This window comes from Bufo gargarizans, chromosome 6 (genome assembly GCF_014858855.1).
Source record: "Bufo gargarizans isolate SCDJY-AF-19 chromosome 6, ASM1485885v1, whole genome shotgun sequence".
Taxonomy (NCBI): domain Eukaryota; kingdom Metazoa; phylum Chordata; class Amphibia; order Anura; family Bufonidae; genus Bufo; species Bufo gargarizans.
The window spans coordinates 34,846,275-34,868,427 of NC_058085.1; the positions used below are offsets into that span (position 1 = coordinate 34,846,275).

The 22,153-nt window shown below is 43.9% G+C and overlaps 2 protein-coding genes across 2 annotated transcripts in view; both read right to left on the reverse strand.

The window, feature by feature from the left end:
* Nucleotides 1–22,153, reverse strand: part of LOC122939925 (zinc finger protein 501-like) — a 551,407-nt gene that overhangs the window by 446,196 nt on the left and 83,058 nt on the right. The window contains exon 2 of the mRNA XM_044296147.1: nt 11,447–11,452. The gene's annotated coding sequence lies outside the window, so the exon portion shown is untranslated. The remainder of the gene's footprint in view (nt 1–11,446; nt 11,453–22,153) is intronic.
* On the reverse strand, nt 1,707–21,147 carry LOC122941938 (zinc finger protein OZF-like). Its single transcript, XM_044299436.1, has 3 exons — nt 21,134–21,147; nt 20,924–20,976; nt 1,707–2,980 (listed from the first exon to the last, which is right to left on the reverse strand). The coding sequence occupies exons 1-3, from the start codon at nt 21,145–21,147 to the stop codon at nt 1,797–1,799; spliced, it is 1,251 nt and encodes a 416-aa protein (XP_044155371.1). The 3' UTR covers nt 1,707–1,796.

Consider the following 22,153-nt stretch of genomic DNA (forward strand, 5'->3'; position numbering starts at 1 on the left):
TTAGCCAAGGTGCCTGCTCAATGATTTGAGCAGGCACCGGGTTTCGATCACCGCCCGCTGGGCGGCTGTGATCGGAACTATACATGACGTACCGGTACTTCATGTGTCCTTAAGTACCAGTACAACAAGCCGTACCGATACGTCATGTGTCCTAAAGAGGTTAATATTGTGCCTTAATAACATTGCTGTGTAACTTTATGTTTTTTAATACATGTAATAAGCTTGGTTGTCCAGCCGGTAACAGTGTATGTGGCAGAGAGGGAGATCTTTAGATACAATGGAACTTACCATTCCAGAAGTGGGCTAGTACCAAGGGAGGGGTTGCAGGAAGATATAGTCAGTCTAGAGTTGAATTTTAGAGTCCAAAGGGACCAGACATGGTGCAATGAGTCTTCCAGGGGAAACAGCTTGCAAAGAACCCTGACTCCGTGCAGATTATGGACTGAGTATTGAGAGGGGGTCAACAGCAAAAGGCACCTCGCTCAAAGGTACCAGAACTGTCATAAAGTCCAGTAACCAGATGGAAGCCAGAGATTAGCACAGCAGAGAGAGATAAAGCCAAGTATTCAAGTTCACCTGCCAGTCTACCCCAAAAACCTGCTGGAGCCAGAGAAAGATCAATTATTATCTGGTACAAGTGTATTCAAGAAAAACTGTTGAACTTTCTAAAGTCTGGACTCGGCTTATTCTCTTATTATTTGTTGCTGCAGAGTCTAACCCTGGGGAGCAACAGTATCCTAGTAGGAGCACCGTGACACACAAAACTAATAAGACCGCATCACCACTTGGTAATTCCTAAAAACCTGGGACGCGATCGGCCGGCGGGGGTTATGAGTGTCAGATCCGCACCAGGACTTTGGGATACATCGGTTCTTATCCATGTTCTCACCGGCTGTATTAAGTGTATTGTTCACACTGTGCGGTTTTCTTTTCTTTCCTTTCCCTGTATCCGCATAGGAGCATGGTAACACGATTTCTGGGGATTGAATTAGAGCTCCTGCGCGGTGTGAAATATACCATATTTGTAACTTACTGATGTTCAGTTGCCAGCAATGTAAATTGTTACAAAAATAACAACAGCGGTTGTTTTGCTCTAGTATCGATTTGTAATTAAAGTATATATGCTTTTTCTTTAATCTGTAATCCACTGGGAGGTATTAGGCCATGTTTGGTTTTGAAATGTATGTTTTTATCTGTTGTATGGATTATGTTGTTCACACTGTGCGGTTTCTCTCCTTTCCCTGTACCTGTTTTGCAAGAAGGGATCATAGCACCCCAAGGGTTAAATGTGACTGAGAGCTCCAGCACAGTGTGCAGCCAATATAACATGTGATTATTATTGCATCACATTGCATCCGAGACCTTTTCTTTCTAAAGTTACCTGCAGCCTGCAACGGGGACACACCCCTAGGGTTTCTGGAGTCGGGACTATTTTCCAACCAGGAAGGTGAGCTGGATTAAAGTCTTTCAGATCCACACCAGTCTGATATTGATGACCTATCCTTAAACCACTGCACAACCCCTACAAGGACTGACGTATCATCGAAGAATGGTGTGTAGCGATCTATTTTGTACTAGCACAAAAAATATTTGTACCGTGTAGAATAAAAAATTAAAAAAATTACAATTCCTCAGCGGTTGATGCCTTAAAATGGCTAACTGAAAAGATGATGACATGATTGCAAGCTTTTGTAAGCTATTTTTTTTCAAAGTTGTATTTGTAATAAAATTATTTCATAGACAATTACCTCTTCCTCCCACACAACTTGTAATTAATTTTGCTGTTTTTGGGAAGCCTACCTGCATAAGGCTTCAGTCTTGTGTGAGTATTTCTGATGATGAACAAGATTTGATTTCCGTGTAAAACATTTCCCACATTCTGGGCATGAAAATGGCTTCTTCCCTATGTGAACTTTGTGATGTTTAACAAGAGCTGACTTTTGGTTGAAACCCTTCCCACATTCTGAACATGAAAATGGCTTCTCCCCTGTGTGAGTTCTCTGATGTACAACAAGATTTGGTTTCTGGTTAAAACATTTCCCACACTCTGAACATGAAAATGGCTTTTCTCCTGTGTGAGTTCTTTGATGTCTAATGAGAGCTGTTTTAACACTATAACATTTCTCACATTCTGAACATGAAAATGGCTTCTCCCCTGTGTGAGTTCTCTGATGTACAACAAGATTTGATTTCTGTGTAAAACATTTTCCACATTCTAAACATAAAAATGGTGTCTGCCCATGGTGGATTCTCTGATGTGCAACAAGATCTGACTTCTGATGAAAACATTTCCCACATTCTCTACATAAAAATGGCTTCGCCCCTGTATGAAGTATCTGATGTCTAACAAGATCTGTTTTAACACTGTAACATTTCTCACATTCTGAACATGAATATGGCTTCTCCCCTGTGTGAGTTCTCTGATGTACAACAAGACTTGATTTCTGGTTAAAACACTTCCCACATTCTAAACATGAAAATGGCTTCTCCCCTGTATGAAGTATCTGATGTCTAACAAGATTTGTTTGCTGGTTAAAACATTTCCCACATTCTGAACATGAAAATGGCTTCTCCCCTGTGTGAATTCTCTGATGTACAACAAGTTCTGATTTCTGGTTAAAAGATTTCCCACATTCCGAACATGAATATGGTTTCTCTCCTGTGTGTTTTCTCTGATGTTTAACAAGACTATTTTTGAGAGAAAAACATTTGTTACATTCTAAACAGAAAAATGTCTTCTTCACTGTGTGAGCGCAATGATGTTCACCACTTCGGTAACTTTTGTTTTGCTTAACAGTCTGTGGTGAATCAGAAGATTGGACCAGTTTTAGAGAATCTGAGGATGGATCTTTGCTGTGGAAGATGTAGGGTATATCTGAGATAATGGAATGCTCTCCATATGTATCTTCTGTTATACCATGATTGTTTGCTTTAAAATGTGAAGATTCAAGATGTCCCTCTAAGCTCCTGATGCAGTCATCTGCCAAGAATAACACACATTTAATTAATATTACAACCCTGAAATTTTGGACATTTAACAACATTTCTATATATAAAAATGTATTTAGGCTTTTAGCAAACTTCAATTATTAACTCTAACAATGTGGTATAAAAACAGATAATAAGTAGACCTCCAAGCAAAGACCAATGTGTCATGATGTTAAGTCACCAGTCTGTTCTCTTGTAGTTTTCCACTTCTATTTATTTTTTATTTTATGCACTTATACTACTGACATATTCCGAAGCGCTTTACAGACATTACCATCGCTCGCTGTCTCCAGTGGAGCTCACAACCCTATCAGTATGGTTTTGAAGTGTAGGAGGAAACCGGAGTACCCGGAGGAAACCCATGCAGACACAGGGAGAACCTACAAACTCCATGCAGATGTTGTCCTTGGTCGGACAAACTTCTGTGTTGAAGCTAGCATTTAAGGAAATACTCAGTAGATAATCATAAATAGACCTGTGAATCAGTGTTATTAGGTGGTGTCCATCTCACACACTTCCTCACGGCTACATGCACTTTACCACAAAGCAGGCCAGAGAGAAGGATCACTATGTGTCACACTCATGTGTGGGAGGAAAACACCACACCGAGCATAGGAAGGAAAGGGGATACCGAAATAAGGCCTGGAAACTAGGGAAAGAAGATGGACACCTCCTAGAGAAAACCCTAACTCCAGTCCTGACAGACTACCAGTATAAACAGGCCCCAAAGGTAGGCAAGTTAACTTCCTCACGACCGCCGTACGCAGGATTGCGTCTTCGCGGCGGTCGAGCTCTTCTGAGTGGACGCGCCGGTGCGTCCTCTCGCGAGACGCGAGATTTCCGGGTATGCCGGCCCGCGCATGCGCATCGCGGGCCGGCAAAATTCAAAGAAGAAGTTCGTCATCAACCTGCCGGCCACGATCATTGGCTGGCAGGTTGATGATTTTCAAAAAATCCAATCAGCAGCCATTTAACCCCACATATTAGTAAATATAATGGGGTTATATGGCTGCTGTGCTCCTCTGCTCCTTCTTTTGGTCGGTTGGTTCCAGGAGAGGAGCAGAGGAGCACATCATCACTGTGAGTACCCACTACAGTACACTTAGCCCCCAGATCACCTCCCAGCACCCAATTAACCCTTTGATCACCCCTTCTTGCCCCTGTCAATCACTAGTGAAAAGGAAAAAAAGTGATCAGTGCAAACTGTCACTTTTTTTTTTTTCACTGGTATTGACCGTTAGGTTTTAGGTGTAGTTTAGGTCCCTTGGTTAGGTAGTTAGCGATCAGTTAGCGCCCAGCCCACCGCACCGCAGTCCGTTATTCGCTGATTAGCGTATCGCTAATCAGCATTTGTACTTTTATAGTATCTGAAAGTGATCAAAACTGATCACGGTCAGATCTATAATAGTACTAGTGTCACTTTAGTTCGCCCTCCACCCAAAACGCAGTGTTTGCCCGATCAGGCCTGATCGGTCGCCCACACGTGCGTTCGCCCACGCCCGCCCCACCGCAGTGACAAAAAATATATTTTTTTTTGATCACTGCACATTCACTTTACACGCACTGCGGCGATAAAAAAATCAGTTTTGATATTTTTTATCAACCGCAGCGGCCTCCGGTACTTCGCTAGCCTCCCCTTTGTAAGACAGGCTTGCTTTTTTTTCTTGGGTAGTCTCAGGGAATACCCCTAAATTTAGTTGCCCACATGTCTAACAGGGGGTATTCCTCTGAAGAGGCCTACAGGCTTCTGACCCAGTCGGATGAGGAGTGGGAACCCTCATCTGATGAATCCAGCGGGTCAGAATACGAACCTGTAGAAAGCAGTGGCTCTCTGACCCAAAGTTCGGACGAGGAGGTTGAGGTCCCTGATAGCAGCAGGCGTACCCGGCCCCGTGTCGCTAGACCGCAGGTTGCGCAGGATCTGCTTCAAGAGCAGCAGAGTGGGGCTGGTGCTGTCGGATTACGTGGTGAGGCATACACCAGCAGCCCAGCCCTTCCTGGACCTAGTACCAGCACTGCCGTACAACCTGGTGAAGTAGCGAGCACCAGAAGGGCAGTTGAAGCTGGTACGGTGGCACGTGCAGTAGTGACCCCGTCGCAGCCACCGCAAAGACGTGCCCGTAGAGCCCCTAGAATCCCAGAGGTGCTGGCAAACCCTGATTGGCAGTCCCCAACTTCAGCCGCACCCGTAGTTTTCCCTTTCACTGCCCAGTCTGGAGTTCGGGTTGAGACAGCTCAGATCGGTTCGGCCCTGGGATTTTTTGAGCTGTTCTTGACTGCGGAGCTTTTAGACTTAGTTGTGGCCGAAACAAACAGATATGCCACACAATTTATAACCGCTAACCCGGGAAGCTCTTATGCCCAGCCTTTCCGGTGGAAACCAGTCCAAGTTTCCGAAATTAAAACTTTTCTGGGCCTCCTCCTCAACATGGGCCTGACAAAAAAGCATGAATTGCGGTCATATTGGTCCACGAACCCAATTCATCACATGCCCATGTTCTCTGCTGCTATGTCCAGGACACGATTTGAGACCATCCTGCGTTTCCTGCACTTTAGTGATAACAGCACCTCCCGTCCCAGGGGCCACCCTGCTTTTGACCGGCTCCACAAAATTCGGCCCCTCATAGACCATTTCAACCTGAAATTTGCAGATATTTATACCCCAGAGCAAAACATCTGCGTAGACGAGTCCCTTATACATTTTACCGGGCGCCTTGGCTTCAAACAATACATCCCAAGCAAGCGCGCCCGGTATGGGGTCAAATTGTATAAGCTCTGTGAAAGGGCCACAGGCTATACCCACAAATTTCGGGTCTATGAGGGAAAAGATCAGACCCTGGAGCCGGTCGGTTGCCCTGACTACCTGGGGAGCAGTGGGAAGACAGTTTGGGACTTGGTGTCACCCTTATTCGGCAAGGGGTACCATCTTTATGTGGACAATTTCTACACAAGTGTGGCCCTCTTTAGGCATTTGTTTCTAGAACGGATTGGCGCCTGTGGTACCGCGCGAACTAGTCGCTCGTTAGCACCCGTCTTGCAAGGGGGCAGAGGGCCGCACTGTGTAACGAAGAACTGCTCGCGGTGAAATGGAGAGACAAGCGTGACGTTTACATGCTCTCCTCCATTCACGCAGACACGACAATACAAATTGAGCGAGCAACCCGTGTCATTGAAAAGCCCCTCTCAGTCCACGACTATAACCTCCACATGGGAGGGGTCGACTTCAATGACCAGATGTTGTCTCCGTATTTAGTTTCCCGACGCACCAGACGCTGGTATAAGAAGGTGTCTGTATATTTAATTCAATTGGCTCTGTACAATAGTTTTGTTCTCTACAGTAAGGCTGGGAGAACTGGATCCTTCCTCAAATTTCAGGAAGAGATCATCGCGAACCTCCTGTATCCAGGAGGTTCCGTGGCCCCATCCACCAGTGTAGTTAGCCGTCTACACGAGCGACACTTCCCCAGTGTCGTTGCTGGTACCTCAAACCGACCGCCACCCCGAAAAAAATGTCGTGTCTGTAGCAGGAGTGGAATAAGGCGTGACACCCGCTATTTCTGTCCTGACTGTCCGGACCACCCTGCCCTATGCTTTGGAGAGTGTTTCCGGAAGTACCACTCACAGGTACACTATTAGCATAGGGATCATCTCACCAGGATAGGCACACAGGGCTATTAGGGCCCATTCACTCACAGCTGCTGCAAACGTCTCCTTTCACATGGGACAAAGTGCATAACGCACTTCGCCACATCTTTGGGCGATTTGCGCTTTGCACATTGACCCATGGGGAAGGAGAGGTTTGTTCTATAAAGGTAAAAAAACAAAAAAAAAAAACAGGTAAGCAAACAGGTTAATGTTTAGTTCCAAAAGTTAAAGTTACATGTTCTGTTCCAAAGTTAATAAAATTATTGCGTTGTGGCCTAGTTTTTTCTTTTTTTTTTTTTTTTTCTTTTTTTACCTTCCAGGTGGACCAACCGATCTACTAGCTGCAGCACCGATGTGCATTCTGACAGAAGCATTGCGCTGCTGTCAGATTACACGCAAGTCGGTGTATGCGGCGCTGCAAGACGGGATTTTCTCCTCTGCAGTGACAGATATGTTTGCCGAGGCATACGAGCTGAGGAGGAGGCGGCGTTCCTATGCTTTGGCAAGCACTTTGCATATATATATATATATATAAAAAAAATCCCGGCAATGATTTATTCATCCACATCGATTGATGCGAATGGAGAAATCTGGTTTGCCAGGGCATACGAGCTAAGTGGGTATGGATGTAGGGCGGAGCTCCTATGTCCTGGCAGACGCCTTTCCCCTCCATTTTTTTTTTTGGGCAGAGAATTTTTCATCCACATTGATCGATGCGAATGAAGAAATCAGTGCCGTTCATTTTTTTCTTTCAGCCCAGAGGCTGAACGGAAAAAAAAATCTCATTACCTGTATGCTCAATATAAGGAGGATAGCAGAAACTCCTAATGCTGGCCATACATGTAATGATTGCGGAGACCCTCAAATGCCAGGGCAGTACAAACACCCCACAACTGACCCCATTTTGGAAAGAAGACACCCCAAGGTATTTGCTGAGGGGCATATTGAGTCCATGAAAGATTGAAATTTTTGTCCTAAGTTAGCGGAAAGTGAGACTTTGTGAGAAAAAACAAAAAAAAATCAATTTCCGCTAACTTATGCGAAAAAAAAAAAAATTCTATGAACTTGCCAGGCCCCTCATTGGATACCTTGGGGTGTCTTCTTTCCAAAGTGGGGTCACATGTGGGGTATTTATACTGCCCTGGCTTTTTAGGGGCCCTAAAGCGTGAGAAGAAGTCTGGGATCCAAATGTCTAAAAATGCCCTCCTAAAAGGAATTTGGGCACCTTTGCGCATCTAGGCTGCAAAAAAGTGTGACACATCTGGTATCGCCGTACTCAGAAGAAGTTGGGGAATGTGTTTTGGGGTGTCATTTTACATATACCCATGCTGGGTGAGATAAATATCTTGGTCAAATGCCAACTTTGTATAAAAAAATGGGAAAAGTTGTCTTTTGCCAACATATTTCTCTCACCCAGCATGGGTATATGTAAAATGGCACCCCAAAACACATTCCCCAACTTCTCCTGAGTACGGCGATACCAGATGTGTGACACTTTTTTGATGCCAAGGTGGGCAAAGGGGCACATATTCCAAAGTGCACCTTTCGGATTTTGCAGGCCATTTTTTTACACATTTTGATTGCAAAGTACTTCTCACACATATGGGCCCCTAAATTGCCAGGGCAGTATAACTACCCCACAAGTGACCCCATTTTGGAAAGAAGACACCCCAAGGTATTCTGTGAGGGGCATGGTGAGTTCCTAGAATTTTTTCTTTTTTGTCGCAAGTTAGTGGAATATGAGACTTTGTAAGAAAAAAATAAAAAATAAAAATCATAATCATTTTCCGCTAACTTGTGACAAAAAAAAAAAAAATTCTAGGAACTCGCAGTGCCCCTCACGGAATACCTTAGGGTGTCTTCTTTCCAAAATGGGGTCACTTGTGGCGTAGTTATACTGCCCTGGCAATTTAGGGGCCCATATGTGTGAGAAGAACTTTGCAATCAAAATGTGTAAAAAATGGCCTGCAAAATCCGAAAGGTGCACTTTGGAATATGTGCCCCTTTGCCCACCTTGGCAGCAAAAAAGTGTGACACATCTGGTATCGCCGTACTCAGGAGAAGTTGGGGAATGTGTTTTGGGGTGTCATTTTACATATACCCATGCTGGGTGAGAAAAATATCTTGGTCAAATGCCAACTTTGTATAAAAAAATGGGAAAAGTTGTCGTTTGCCAAGATATTTCTCTCACCCAGCATGGGTATATGTAAAATGACACCCCAAAACACATTCCCCAACTTCTCCTGAGTACGGCGATACCAGATGTGTGACACTTTTTTGATGCCAAGGTGGGCAAAGGGGCGCATATTCCAAAGTGCACCTTTCGGATTTCACCGGTCATTTTTTACAGATTTTGATTGCAAAGTACTTCTCACACATATGGGCCCCTAAATTGCCAGGGCAGTATAACTACGCCACAAGTGACCCCATTTTGGAAAGAAGACACCCCAAGGTATTCCGTGAGGGGCATGGCGAGTTCCTAGAATTTTTTATTTTTTGTCGCAAGTTAGTGGAATATGAGACTTTGTAAGGAAAAAAGAGAAAAAAAAAAAATCATCATTTTCCGCTAACTTGTGACAAAAAATAAAAAATTCTAGGAACTCGCAGTGCCCCTCACGGAATACCTTGGGGTGTCTTCTTTCCAAAATGGGGTCACTTGTGGCGTAGTTATACTGCCCTGGCAATTTAGGGGCCCAAATGTGTGAGAAGTACTTTGCAATCAAAATCTGTAAAAAATGACCGGTGAAATCCGAAAGGTGCACTTTGGAATATGCGCCCCTTTGCCCACCTAGGCTGCAATAAAGTGTCACACATGTGGTATCGCCGTACTCAGGAGAAGTTGGGGAATGTGTTTTGGGGTGTCATTTTACATATACCCATGCTGGGTGAGAAAAATATCTTGGTCAAATGCCAACTTTGTATAAAAAAATGGGAAAAGTTGTCTTTTGCCAAGATATTTCTCTCACCCAGCATGGGTATATGTAAAATGACACCCCAAAACACATTCCCCAACTTCTCCTGAGTACGGCGATACCACATGTGTGACACTTTTTTGCTGCCAAGGTGGGCAAAGGGGCGCATATTCCAAAGTGCACCTTTCGGATTTCACCGGTCATTTCTTACACATTTTGATTGCAAAGTTCTTCTCACACATTTGGGCCCCTAAATTGCCAGGGCAGTATAACTACCCCACAAGTGACCCCATTTTGGAAAGAAGACACCCCAAGGTATTCTGTGAGGGGCATGGTGAGTTCCTAGAATTTTTTATTTTTGTCGCAAGTTAGTGAAATGAGACTTTAAGAAAAAATATATAAAAAATCATCATCATTTTCCGCTAACTTGTGACAAAAAATAAAAAGTTCTATGAACTCACTATGCCCATCAGCGAATACCTTAGGGTGTCTACTTTCCGAAATGGGGTCATTTGTGGGGGTTTTCTACTGCCTGGGCATTGTAGAACCTCAGGAAACATGACAGGTGCTCAGAAAATCAGAGCCGTTTCAAAAAGCGGAAATTCACATTTTTGTACCATAGTTTGTAAATGCTATAACTTTTACCCAAACCATTTTTTTTTTGCCCAAACATTTTTTTTTATCAAAGACATGTAGAACTATAAATTTAGCGAAAAATTTATATATGGATGTCGTTTTTTTTGCAAAATTTCACAGCTGAAAGTGAAAAATGTCATTTTTTTGCAAAAAAATCGTTACATTTTGATTAATAACAAAAAAAGTAAAAATGTCAGCAGCAATAAAATACCACCAAATGAAAGCTCTATTAGTGAGAAGAAAAGGAGGTAAAATTCATTTGGGTGGTAAGTTGCATGACCGAGCGATAAACGGTGAAAGGAGTGTAGTGCCGAAGCGTAAAAAGTGGCCTGGTCATGAAGGGGGTTTCACCTAGCGGGGCTGAAGTGGTTAATACACCGGATACCTAGAATCCTATATCACCCTATAGGACCCTGGAACTAATGTCAGGACTGAGTCTACCTGTTCCTCCAAAGGGAAGGAGGAACAAGATTCTCCCTCAGGCCTAATGACAAACAACAGGGAGAGGCAACACACACATATATAAACAAAATAGAAAAGGGAAAGGAAACACTTATCTTCAATGAAGCTTTGGTAGCACCAGGAACTCAGCCAAGAACCAAACAAAAGCTAACCACAAGTCCAACAGAAGCTATAAACCGCATAGCATAATGGGAGAAAAAACAATAAATACAGAAGGTTAAATTACCACAATAGCCACACCTAGGAAAAGAAGAAGTGGCAAGCACCAGAAACAACACAGACATCATTTGATCCAAAAGGAAAAGATGTCAGATCAAACCACGTGTTGCCAGTCTCACAGATCTCCTGCCACCTGACACGGGAAGGTTTGTATGTCTCGGGACTTCCATGACAGTACCCTCCCTTCTACGGTGACCTCCAGGCACCCAGGACCAACCTTATCCGGATGAGACCTGTGAAAGGCTTTTACCAAACGACTGGCATTCATGTCAGATGCCGGTACCCACATCTTCTCCTCTTGTCCATAACCCTTCCAGTGAACAAGATACTGAAGAGATCTATGGAGAACTCAAGAGTCAATAATCTTGGCAATCTGGAATTCCAAACTACCGTCCACCATGACAGGAGTGGGTAGCAAGGTGGGCGACTCCAAAGGTTCAACCTATCTCTTCAACAAAAGATATGTGAAACACATTATGAATTTTTAGAGCCTGAGGAAATTCAAGACGAAAAGCTACAGAATTAATAATGGCAGTGATCTTTTATGGACCAATAAACCTTGGACCCAACTTCCAAGAAGGAACCTTCAACTTAACATTTCTTGTGGACAGCCACACAAAATCACCCACACTTAGGTCCGGACCATTCATACGTTTCCTGTCAGCCACACGTTTATACTTGTTGCCCATATATTCAACAAGTTATTTAGAATTTTCCGCCATATAGAAGACAATGATGATTAAAAACGTTCCTCCTCAGGGATACCGGAAGTATCCGAACCAGAGAATGTGCCAAATTTTGGGTGAAACCCATATGTCCCAAAAAAACGGCGACTTACCAGTAGACTCCTGTCTACGATTGTTTATGGCAAACTCTGCCAAAGACAAAAACGAGGGCCATTCTTTCTGGTTCTCAGAGACAAAACATCTCAAATAAGTCTCCAGACTCTGATAAGTGCGCTCCATCTGTCCATTTGTCTGAGGATGAAAAGCAGAAGAAAAAGACAGTTGTACCCCCCGCCAAGTACAGAACGCCTTCCAAAATCTGGACACAAACTGAGCCCTCACAATCTGAGACCATGTCAGAGGGAATGCCATGAAGTTTCACAATGTTGTCAACAAACACTTGCGCAAGTGTTTTAGCATTAGGTAGGTGAGGCAATGCTATAAAGTGCACCATTTTACTAAAATGACCAAAATATACGAGAGATGAGGTTGGCAGTGGATCTACTCCCAGGGTGTCCCTTAAGAACCGTACAGTGATGTTCGTCAAACACCGTATGATGCAATTCTAATGGAACAAAAAACAATTTCCCAGAGGGGCAAGACTCCAGTGTGTCTCCCTGAGCCTCTAACACCTTCACCTCTAGGTCAGGGTATAGAGCGGATATCACCACCCCTTTCGAAAGTATCAGACTCGAATTTTCAAAATTATCACCTCCAGGAAAACTACGTGACAAGGCATCTGCCTTGATGTTCTTAACCCCAGGACGATAAGTGACAGTGAAATTGAATCTGGTGAAAAACAAAGACCATCTGGCCTGCCTCAGCTTCAGGTTTAGCTGACCGTGATCGGATAAATCGCCCCTTCCAACCAATGACACCACTGCTCAAAAGCCAACTTATTGGCCAGCAACTCTCTGTTACCCACATCGTAATTTCTCTCTGCGGCAGAGTTTTTTTTAGAGAAAAATGCACATGGGCGCCATTTACCAGGTGACGGGCCCTGCGATAAAACTGCTCCTACCTCCACCTCAGACGCATCATCTTCCACAATGAAAGGTTGTGATACATCTGGCTGCACCAATATAGGGACAGAAGAGAAGCATTCCTTAACCGCAGAAAAGGCTTACAACGCCGAATCAGACCATACTGAGACATCCATCCCTTTCTTAGTCATGTCAGTTAAGGGTTTCACCACTGTCGAATAGTTCTGAATACATTTTCGGTAATAGTTGGTGAACCGCATAAGAGCCTTCAGATTTTTGGGTTGATCCCAGTCCAACACAGCACAGACTTTCTCTGGATCCATTCGAAAACCTGAAGATGACAGCAGGTAGCCCAAGAATTGAACCTCAAGTACAGCAAAAACACACTTCTCTAATTTTGCGTACAATTTATTATCTCTTAGGATCTGTAACACCTGTCTAACGTAATCCTGATGAGTTTCCACGTCTGGAGAATAAATTAGTATGTCATCCAAATACACAACAACAAACCTCCCCACCGGGTGATGAATAAGGTTATTTACAAAATGCTGGAAAACCAATAGGAGCATTGGTCAACCCAAAAGGCATGACTAGGTTTTCAAAGTGACCCTCTGGGGTATTAAAAGCCGTCTTCCATTTATTCCATTACTTGATCCTGACCATATTATATGCCCCCCTTAAGTCCAACTTGGAGAACACTTGGCATCAACAATCTGGTTAAACAAATCAGGAATCAAAGGAAGGGGGTAAGGATCACGGACAGTAATCCGAATGAGCTCACGGAAATCCAGACATGGCCTAAGAGTTCTGGAGATTTGAAAGGTCTAATTTGTCCTTTAGCCAAACTCTTGGTAATATACTCTCTCATGGTTGCTTTTTCAGGTCCAGAAAGGTTATACAACCTAGATTTGGGCAAATTAGCTCCGGGAAAAGGGTGGATAGGACAATCATATTCCCGATGCGGAGGTAAATCCTGGCATCCACTCTCAGAAAATACATCGGCAAAATCAGATATAGAAGAGGGTATAGTTTTAGTGGTTAAAGCAGAAAAATTATTCAGACAATTGTCAACGCAATAATCACCCCAATCCAGAGTCTAGAAAAGGTAGGAGGCCACAGCAGCATATCCACGAAATCCTCTTTATTCAAACGAGCGCCTCACGACAAGGCATAAAATTAACAGCGACGTTTCGGCTATGACTAGCCTTTATCAAGCATGTATAACAATTAAAATCACTGCATATAAATACCCATATTAGATACGCCCACTATACTGCTCAACCAGTAAAATCCAGAGACTGCAGGTAACACCCACCCATCGCTAGATGTCATCCAAATTACTCACATAGATCAGCTGACTAGAATCCCATATTCACTTGTGGGGAATTGTGTCGTCCATTTCTCCTTACAGGTGATGGCGTTGCGTCGTCCATAATGCGCATGTTGGACATGATGGACACCTTCTACCAACAACAGCGGGGTGTGGCCATGGGGTCGAATGTGGCCCCAACTTATGCTAACATCTTTATGGCCGAGGTGGAGGACAGACTGGTTTACCGTTCCCCGTTCTTTGGGAGGGTCCTATGTTGGTGGCGCTACATCGACGACATTTTTATGATTTGGACAGGTACAGTGGACGAATTGGATTCTTTTCATGTCCACTTGAATGCGGGAGTCCCTGGACTACAATTCACAGTCACCTCTTCGACTAGTGAGTTGCAGTTCCTTGATGTAAGGGTGTACGTGACCGGTGGTCGGTTGGCTACTGATCTTTATCAGAAGCCCACTGACAGGAACACCCTTCTGATGCATGATAGCTATCATCCACGGAAAATGCTTGACTCCATTCCATGGAGCCAGCTTCTACGTGTGAGAAGAATTGTCTCTGATGAGGAGGTGTGCACACAAAAAGTGGATGCTATGTGCACACGTTTTATGGAACGGGGTTATCCAAAATCTTTACTTGATAGGACTAAAAAGAAGGCGAAGTTGGTTGACAGACGCACTGCACTACAGAAAACAGTGAGAACTCCATCCGAGGCTAGGATTCCGTTTGTGTCCATCTTCGGTCGGGATAGTGGTGATATTGCCCACGTCCTTAGAAAGGAATGGCATATACTCCAGCGGGGGTTGCCAGAGATAAAAGAATTCAATTCCCAACCGATGATGGCATACAGGCGGAATCCTAGCCTACGTGATAGGCTGGTCAAAACAGATATATGCGAAGTGACAGTGAAACAAAAATTACTTGCTCCCCGCAAAAATGGGACGTATCCATGTCTATCATGCTGCAATTGTGGGAATGTTCTCAAGGGGGACCATTTTTTCCATCCATATAGTGGCAAGAAATATAAAATCAATGGTTATTATACGTGTAGGTCACGTGATGTGATATATGCCATCCAGTGTCCCTGCAGCCTCACCTACGTGGGTGAGACTACCATGGAGGTTAGGGAGCGTATTAATAAGCATAAGAGTACCATACGTAACAAAAACATGGATAAACCTGTCGCAAAGCACTTTGTAGATGCAGGGCATTCGGTCAACCAACTTCGTTTTCGAGTTATAGATAGTGTGGGACCTTTGCGGAGAGGAGGAGATAAGGACGCAATATTAAGGAAGAAGGAGCTCAAGTGGATCTACACATTGAAGTCTTTACAACCCTTTGTGTTGAATTTAGAATTCAATGTGGCAGGCATACGTTGATCTCTCTTGTGTTGTATTGTCTTGTATTTTAATGTTGTATATTTTTTACTGCATTACCATATAATTGATTGCCCAAAACACCCACCTATTTGTTTTCTTTAAGGGACGGCCTGGTTGGCATGGGGGCCCCATAACCATTGGGCCCACATGCCACTCACTCCTGACCTTTGCATTCACAATGTGGACTTTATTTACTGTATTATTTGTCAGAATGTATGGGGTTATATGTCACTGTGTTTGTCACTCCATATAGTATTTGCTTTGACGTGTGGGTTTTGCCCAGCTGTTGTTTCGTTGATCGTTTGTGCGCATGTCTGTTTTTCGCATCGCTATGCGACGCGACTTTGGTCCGTAAGCATGGCGCCGCTTGATGACGTCTTTCCAGCCGCCCGTATTGATGATGCATAGCTGGCCGCTTCCGATGACGCGAGCGGGCCGCCGTTTGATGACGCTCATCAATGCGAACAGGCGGAGCGGAGAGCTGCCCTCTGGCGTACACATCACGTGCTCAACGGCGCTCTGCAGTTGACGCGGTTTGATGATGCGATGGAGATAAACAACATGCGCATTATGGACGACGCAACGCCATCACCTGTAAGGAGAAATGGACGACACAATTCCCCACAGGTGAATATGGGATTCTAGTCAGCTGATCTATGTGAATAATTTGGATGACATCTAGCGATGGGTGGGTGTTACCTGCAGTCTCTGGATTTTACTGGTTGAGCAGTATAGTGGGCGTATCTAATATGGGTATTTATATGCAGTGATTTTAATTGTTATACATGCTTGATAAAGGCTAGTCATAGCCGAAACGTCGCTGTTAATTTTATGCCTTGTCGTGAGGCGCTCGTTTGAATAAAGAGGATTTCGTGGATATGCTGCTGTGGCCTCCTACCTTTTCTATATACCTTTGGATCACGTTGGATCTGTGACCCCTTGCCCAGCTATTGCAAGACCACTAGATCGCCCTTTACAAGCCGTTTGCTGTGCTGCTCCTGACCCATTTTTCTTCCCAATCCAGAGTCTGTCTAGCTTGCCAATCGATGGTTGGATTGTGCTTGCTTAACCATGGTATACCCAGAACCACTGGAGCAGGGAGACCCTCTAACACAAAACACGCGATAAATTCCTGATGAAAGTCACCCACTCTTAGGCTACTTTTACACTAGCGTTTTTACTGGATCCGGCAGGGTTCAGCAAAAATGCTTTCGTTACTGATAATACAAACACCTGCATCCGTTATGAATGAATCCGGTTGTATTATCTTTAACATTGCCAAGACTGATCCATCATGAACTCCATTGAAAGTCAATGGGGGATGGATCCGTTTTCTATTGTGGCAGAGAAAATGGATCCGTCCCCAATGACTTGCATTGGGGGTCATGCCGGATTCCGTCTTGCTCCGCATCCTAGGACGGAAAGCAAACTACAACATGTTGCAGTTTTCTCTCCGGTATGGGCACGAAACTAAACGGAACGGAATGCATTTTGGAGCATTCTGTTTAGTTCAGTTTTATCCCTATTGACAATGAATAGGGACAAAACTGAAGCAATTTTTCCGGTATTGAGCCCCTATGATGGATCTCAATACCGGAAAACTAAAAAGCTAGAATGAAAGTAGCCTTAATCGGATGTTATGCACCATCTGAGATAACCCATTCTGAGTTAGAGGTGCAGAATCAATACCAAAAATGGAAATGTTTTTGGCTGTTTCCAGACGAGCGTATTTGCAATACGTATATAGTCCGGATTTAATGTTCCGGAATCTGCTGCTAATGTTAGTGAATGGAGCTATTCACATGGGCAATTAATTTTCGTCAGTATTTGAAATCCACAGCATGTCTGAGTTTTGTGCGGATTGGTTTCCAAGTACGCACATTACAGTCTGTGCAGTGCATAAATAATGAATGAAGGAAGAAATACGCATGTAAATCCTGATGAATTCCTGAAGCAATCCTGATGACAATACTGATGGTATATTATCAGGATCCTGAGCTAGAATACTGATGGATTTCAATACGCTCGTCTGAAAGCGGCCTAAAGCACTTGGAGACAACCCGTGCATACGGACGAACTGGGCATCAATCAGGTTCACCACTGCCCCACTGTCAATAAACACCTCAATCCCCACAGTCTTTGACTCCAGCGCCACCTCAGCAGTCAGGAGAAATCAAGTACAACCAGGCAAAGACAAATGCACATTGTCTGAGTCTCCTCCCACCCCTCCAAGAGTCAGATGGGAATTAAACATCCCCCTTTTTTTTAGGCTAAATTCATGGAAATACATCGATAAAATGTCCTTTCTGTCCGCAGAAAAAACACACTTCCTTCCTATGACCAGAATGCTTACAAGTGGATCAGGGAGTAGTTCCCCCTAACTGCATGGGTTCATCCCCAGAAATAAACCCAGGAGTATCTTCACCCAAAGTGTCAGAGGAAGACGATACGTTATATCATAGTACGTCCTGAGAGTGGGGGGCCCCTAGATCTCTCTCTCAGGCGTCTATCAATGCGTACTGCAAGAGACATAGTGGCTTCCAGAGACTCAGGATTCTCATGTAAGGCCAAAGCCTCCTTCAGCCTCTCTGATAATCCCTGACAAAACTGACTATGGAGAGCCAGATCGTTACACTCAGTATCCGTAGCCCACCTCCTAAATTCAGAGCAATAGATCTCAGCAGAACACGCTCCCTGACGAAGGCCACATAGCTTGGTCTTGGCCAGGGATGTCCGAACCAGGTCATCATAGATGAGGTCCTGAGCTTTGAAAAATTCATCCACCAACCAGAGAGACTGCGATCCGGTCGGCAGAGAAAAAGCCCATGACTGAGCGTCCCCCTTAAGCTACGAAATAACCACACCAACTCTCTGATTCTCATCCCCAGATGAGTGTGGACATAGCCTAAAATACAAATTTGCATGCCTCCCTAAACAAAATAAAATTATCACTTCCCCCAGAGAATCTGAGAGGGCAACTTTAGGCTCGAGACAGGCCTGGTAACCACCAGCACTAGGACCAGCTGCCTGTGGTCTCTGGATCTGCGAGACAGCCATGTGGAGGTCAGCTACCTCCAAAGACAGCCCCTGCAGCTATCTGGCCAGTGCAGCTATAGGATCCATGGCTGTACTGAAACAAGCAAAAATTACGGTTTTGACGGTTTATAATGTCACACTCATGTGTGGGAGGAAAACACCACTCCGACCATAGGAGGGAAAGGGGATACCGGAATAAGGCCTGGAAACTAGGGAAGGAAGATGGACACCTCCTAGAGAAAACCCTACTGCAAGTCCTGACAGACTACTAGTATGAACAGGCCCCAAAGGTAGGCAAGTTCATACACTGGATACCTAGAATCCTATCTCACCCTATAGGACCCTGGAACTAATGTCAGGACTGAGTCTACCTGTTCCTCCAAAAGGAAGGACGAACAGGAGTCTCCCTCAGGCCTAATGACAAACAATAGGGAAATGCAACACACGCACATATATATATATATATATATGTATATATATATACATATAAACAAAATACAAAAGGAAACACTTATCTTCAATGTAGCTTTGGTAGCACAAGGAACTTGGCCGAGAACCAAACACAAGCTAACCACAAGTCCAATAGAAGCTATAAACCGCATAGTGGGAGAAGCAACAATAAATAGAGACGGTTAAATGACCAAAATAGCCACACCTGCGAAAAGAAGGTGTGACAAGCATCAGAAACAACACAGACGTCATTTGATCCAAAATAAAAATATGTCAGATCAAACCACGTGTTGCCAGTCTCACAAATCTTCTGCCACCTGTCACAGAAACGTCCGTATGTCTTGGTACATCCATGACACTATGGTTTGGCATGAAGAAGTCATGTCTTTAGAGCAGATGTAAGACTGGATTAGAACATGCGGCTTTCTATTTTGTAGTCTTTTAGCTGAGACTAGGAGTGGATATAAAAAAAAGAGATTTAGGCCTCATGCACACGACCGTTGTTTTATTCCGTGTCCGTTGTTCCGTTTTTCGTTATTTTCTGAGGACCTATTGACTTTCAATGGGTCCGTTGAAAACTCGGCTAATGCACCGTTTGTCATCCGCGTCCGTGATCCGTGGTTCCAGTCCGTCAAAAAAATATAACCTGCCCTATTATTTTCACGGAAAACGGTTTGCGGACCCATTCAAGTCAATGGGACCGATAAAAAACACGAAGGCACACAAGATTGTCATCCGCGTCCGTTTTTTTCCTATCATTTGCATGGCAAACCTGCCGTAGATTTTTTTTTACTTTCCTTTATGTCTGGTGATCCTCCAAAAATAAAGGAAGACACACGGAAACAAGAACGGAAACAGATCACGGAACAACATTTTGCGGAACGGAACACAACAACGGTCGTGTGCATGAGGCCTTATACTGCACCTCACATTATAATCTACTCTGAATTTAGCTAAATAATTTATATAAAAAGAGAACCAAAAAGTACAGTTGCTAATCTGGCTGTATAAGTAGCTAATTGTGACTGAAGTCACCAATATGGGGCACTAGGAGATCTAAAAAAGAGGATGCAAAAAATTCTGCAGCAATGTCCTCCACAAGCTATGGGTGTCTGTCCTCAGTTCCCAGGTAGTAATACTAGGGACGGCATTTTTCAGCAGGACAATGCTCGCACACACACCTCAAGGGTTTTGTCTCCAACAGATTGCAACACTTCCTTGGCTGCCCGGTCACCTCTTTGCCGACAAGTACGAGCAGCTCTAAAAATTTAGCTGTCCATAATCCAGACACAGGTGGCCCCTTCATTACACACCCCTGTCTTTGCCCCGACCATTTCAAGGTGCTCAGCAAAAGGAAATTTGGTGTTACTGCACTATTACATGGACTAAACTGCTACGGACTGGAACAGTATCGTCTTTAGTGACAAATCAGGGGTCTGTTTGGAATCCGACAATGGTCAGGTTCGTGTAGGCAGCCTGGTGGTGAGCACTTCAATCCTGCCTTTGCTGTAGAGCGACACACTGTATGAGGAATGGTGTTGGTTACTCCTTATATTGACACGAGGGACACTAACAGCTCAGTTATATGTGCAGGACATCCTGTGGCCACATGCGTTGCCTCTTAAAGGTTTCCGAGGAATGTCTCCTCTAGATTGCAACACTTCCTTGGCCTTCCTTAGGGATTCTTTACTGTAAGAGCAGTGAGACTATGGCGCTCTATGCCAGAGGAGGTGGTGATGGTAAACTCACTAAAGGAGTTCAAGAGAGGCCTGGATGTATTTCTTGAGTATATTACAGGTTACAGTTACTTGATTCCTGGACAGGAGCAATCGATCCAGGAAGCAATATTTGTTGCCAGATTTGGAACCAGGCAAAGAATATTTTTCCCTAAGATGAGGAAAATTCACTTCAACTTTATGGGCTTTATTTTCCATCCTCTGGATCAACTTTGCAACAGACAGAACTGAATGACAGGATGTCATTTTTTTCAGCCTTACAAACTATATAACTTTGTTACAGTATAACGCTATAATATTTGCATCCACGTTCAATTACAGCTGAAAAACTGACTGACCACAGAACTTAAAAACTTCAACATAAAGGTATTGTCTCCAGTGAAGGAGTAGAATCTGTGAGTCTTTATTTAGTGGTTACTACTCACCTGGGCGGATATCTGTAGGAATGTCCTCTATACTCTGCTCATCACCCCTCACATGTGTCTCTGTAACATATATAATGTTCAGATCTTCACCCGGATTCACAAACTGTGAAACAAATATTGTAGAAGTCATCAGACGGATGGAAAAGTCATGTGGAAGGTTTATCTGCAGGTCTCCTGTATAAATCCAATCTTTTGGTTCCTTATACCAACCAGAGAGTCTCCATAGCCAGAAAATTGTGAGAAGATCCAGACAACATGTAACATCTGTAATAAGCTGTAAGGGTCCATTCACGCGTCCGTATGTGTTTTGCGGATCCGCAAAACACGGACACCGGCTATGTGCGTTCCACATTTTGCGGACCGCACATCGCCGGCACTTTCATAGAAAATGCCTTTTCTTGTCCGCAATTGCGGACAAGAATAGGACATGTTCTATTTTTTGGCGGAATGGAAGTGTGAATCTGGAAGTGGGGATCCGCAAATGCAGATGCGAACAGCACCTTCTGGCCCCATTGAAAATTAATGGGTCCACACCTGTTCAGCAAAATTGCAGAACGGATACGGATCCATTTTGCAGATGTGTGAATGGACCCTAATCCTGCCATATCCACATTTCTCATTATACAAGGATAAAACATAAAATACTGCGGGATAAAACGAGACTGAACACAAGATTAGGGATGAGTGAATCGACTTTGGATGGTACATTTGAAGTCAATTCACTAAAAACATTGTTCTAATACTGTACGAAGATCCCGCTCCGTACGGTATTAGAATGCATTGGCTCTGATAAGCCAAAGTTATTACTTTGCAAAGTTGCGCAAGACTTCGTGTAATAACTGTGGAAATTATTTGTTACTGTAAAAAACATTGGTATCGAAATCGGGTTCGGTTCCAAGGTTTTTTTCAGTAATCATTAATTATTAGACAAAGTCGATTCACTCCCTATACAAGATCTTCACAGCTTTCTACAGATCATAGGGAACATTTCATGAGACCTTATCTCCATCTACCTGATCATCCTGTGGGACACTGTGATGTTCTTCTGAACCATCCTGTAGAAGAAGACTGGGACATCTCTCCGGTGTTCTTCTCTCTTCCTTATCTGTAAGAAACACATCCAGTGACTGAATTCATTCCTTACGTACAGATAATGAGAGGACGTGTGGATTTAGTCATGTCTATTACCTGGTGATGTGAGGGGCTGGTGATCCTCCATCATGACGTCCT

Coding starts and splice junctions, on each gene's coding strand:
- LOC122941938 (XM_044299436.1), bottom strand. Junction 2,981..20,923: donor TCCTACAGATATCCGCCCAG/GTGAGTAGTAAC, acceptor TATTCTTGGCAG/ATGACTGCATCAGGAGCTTA.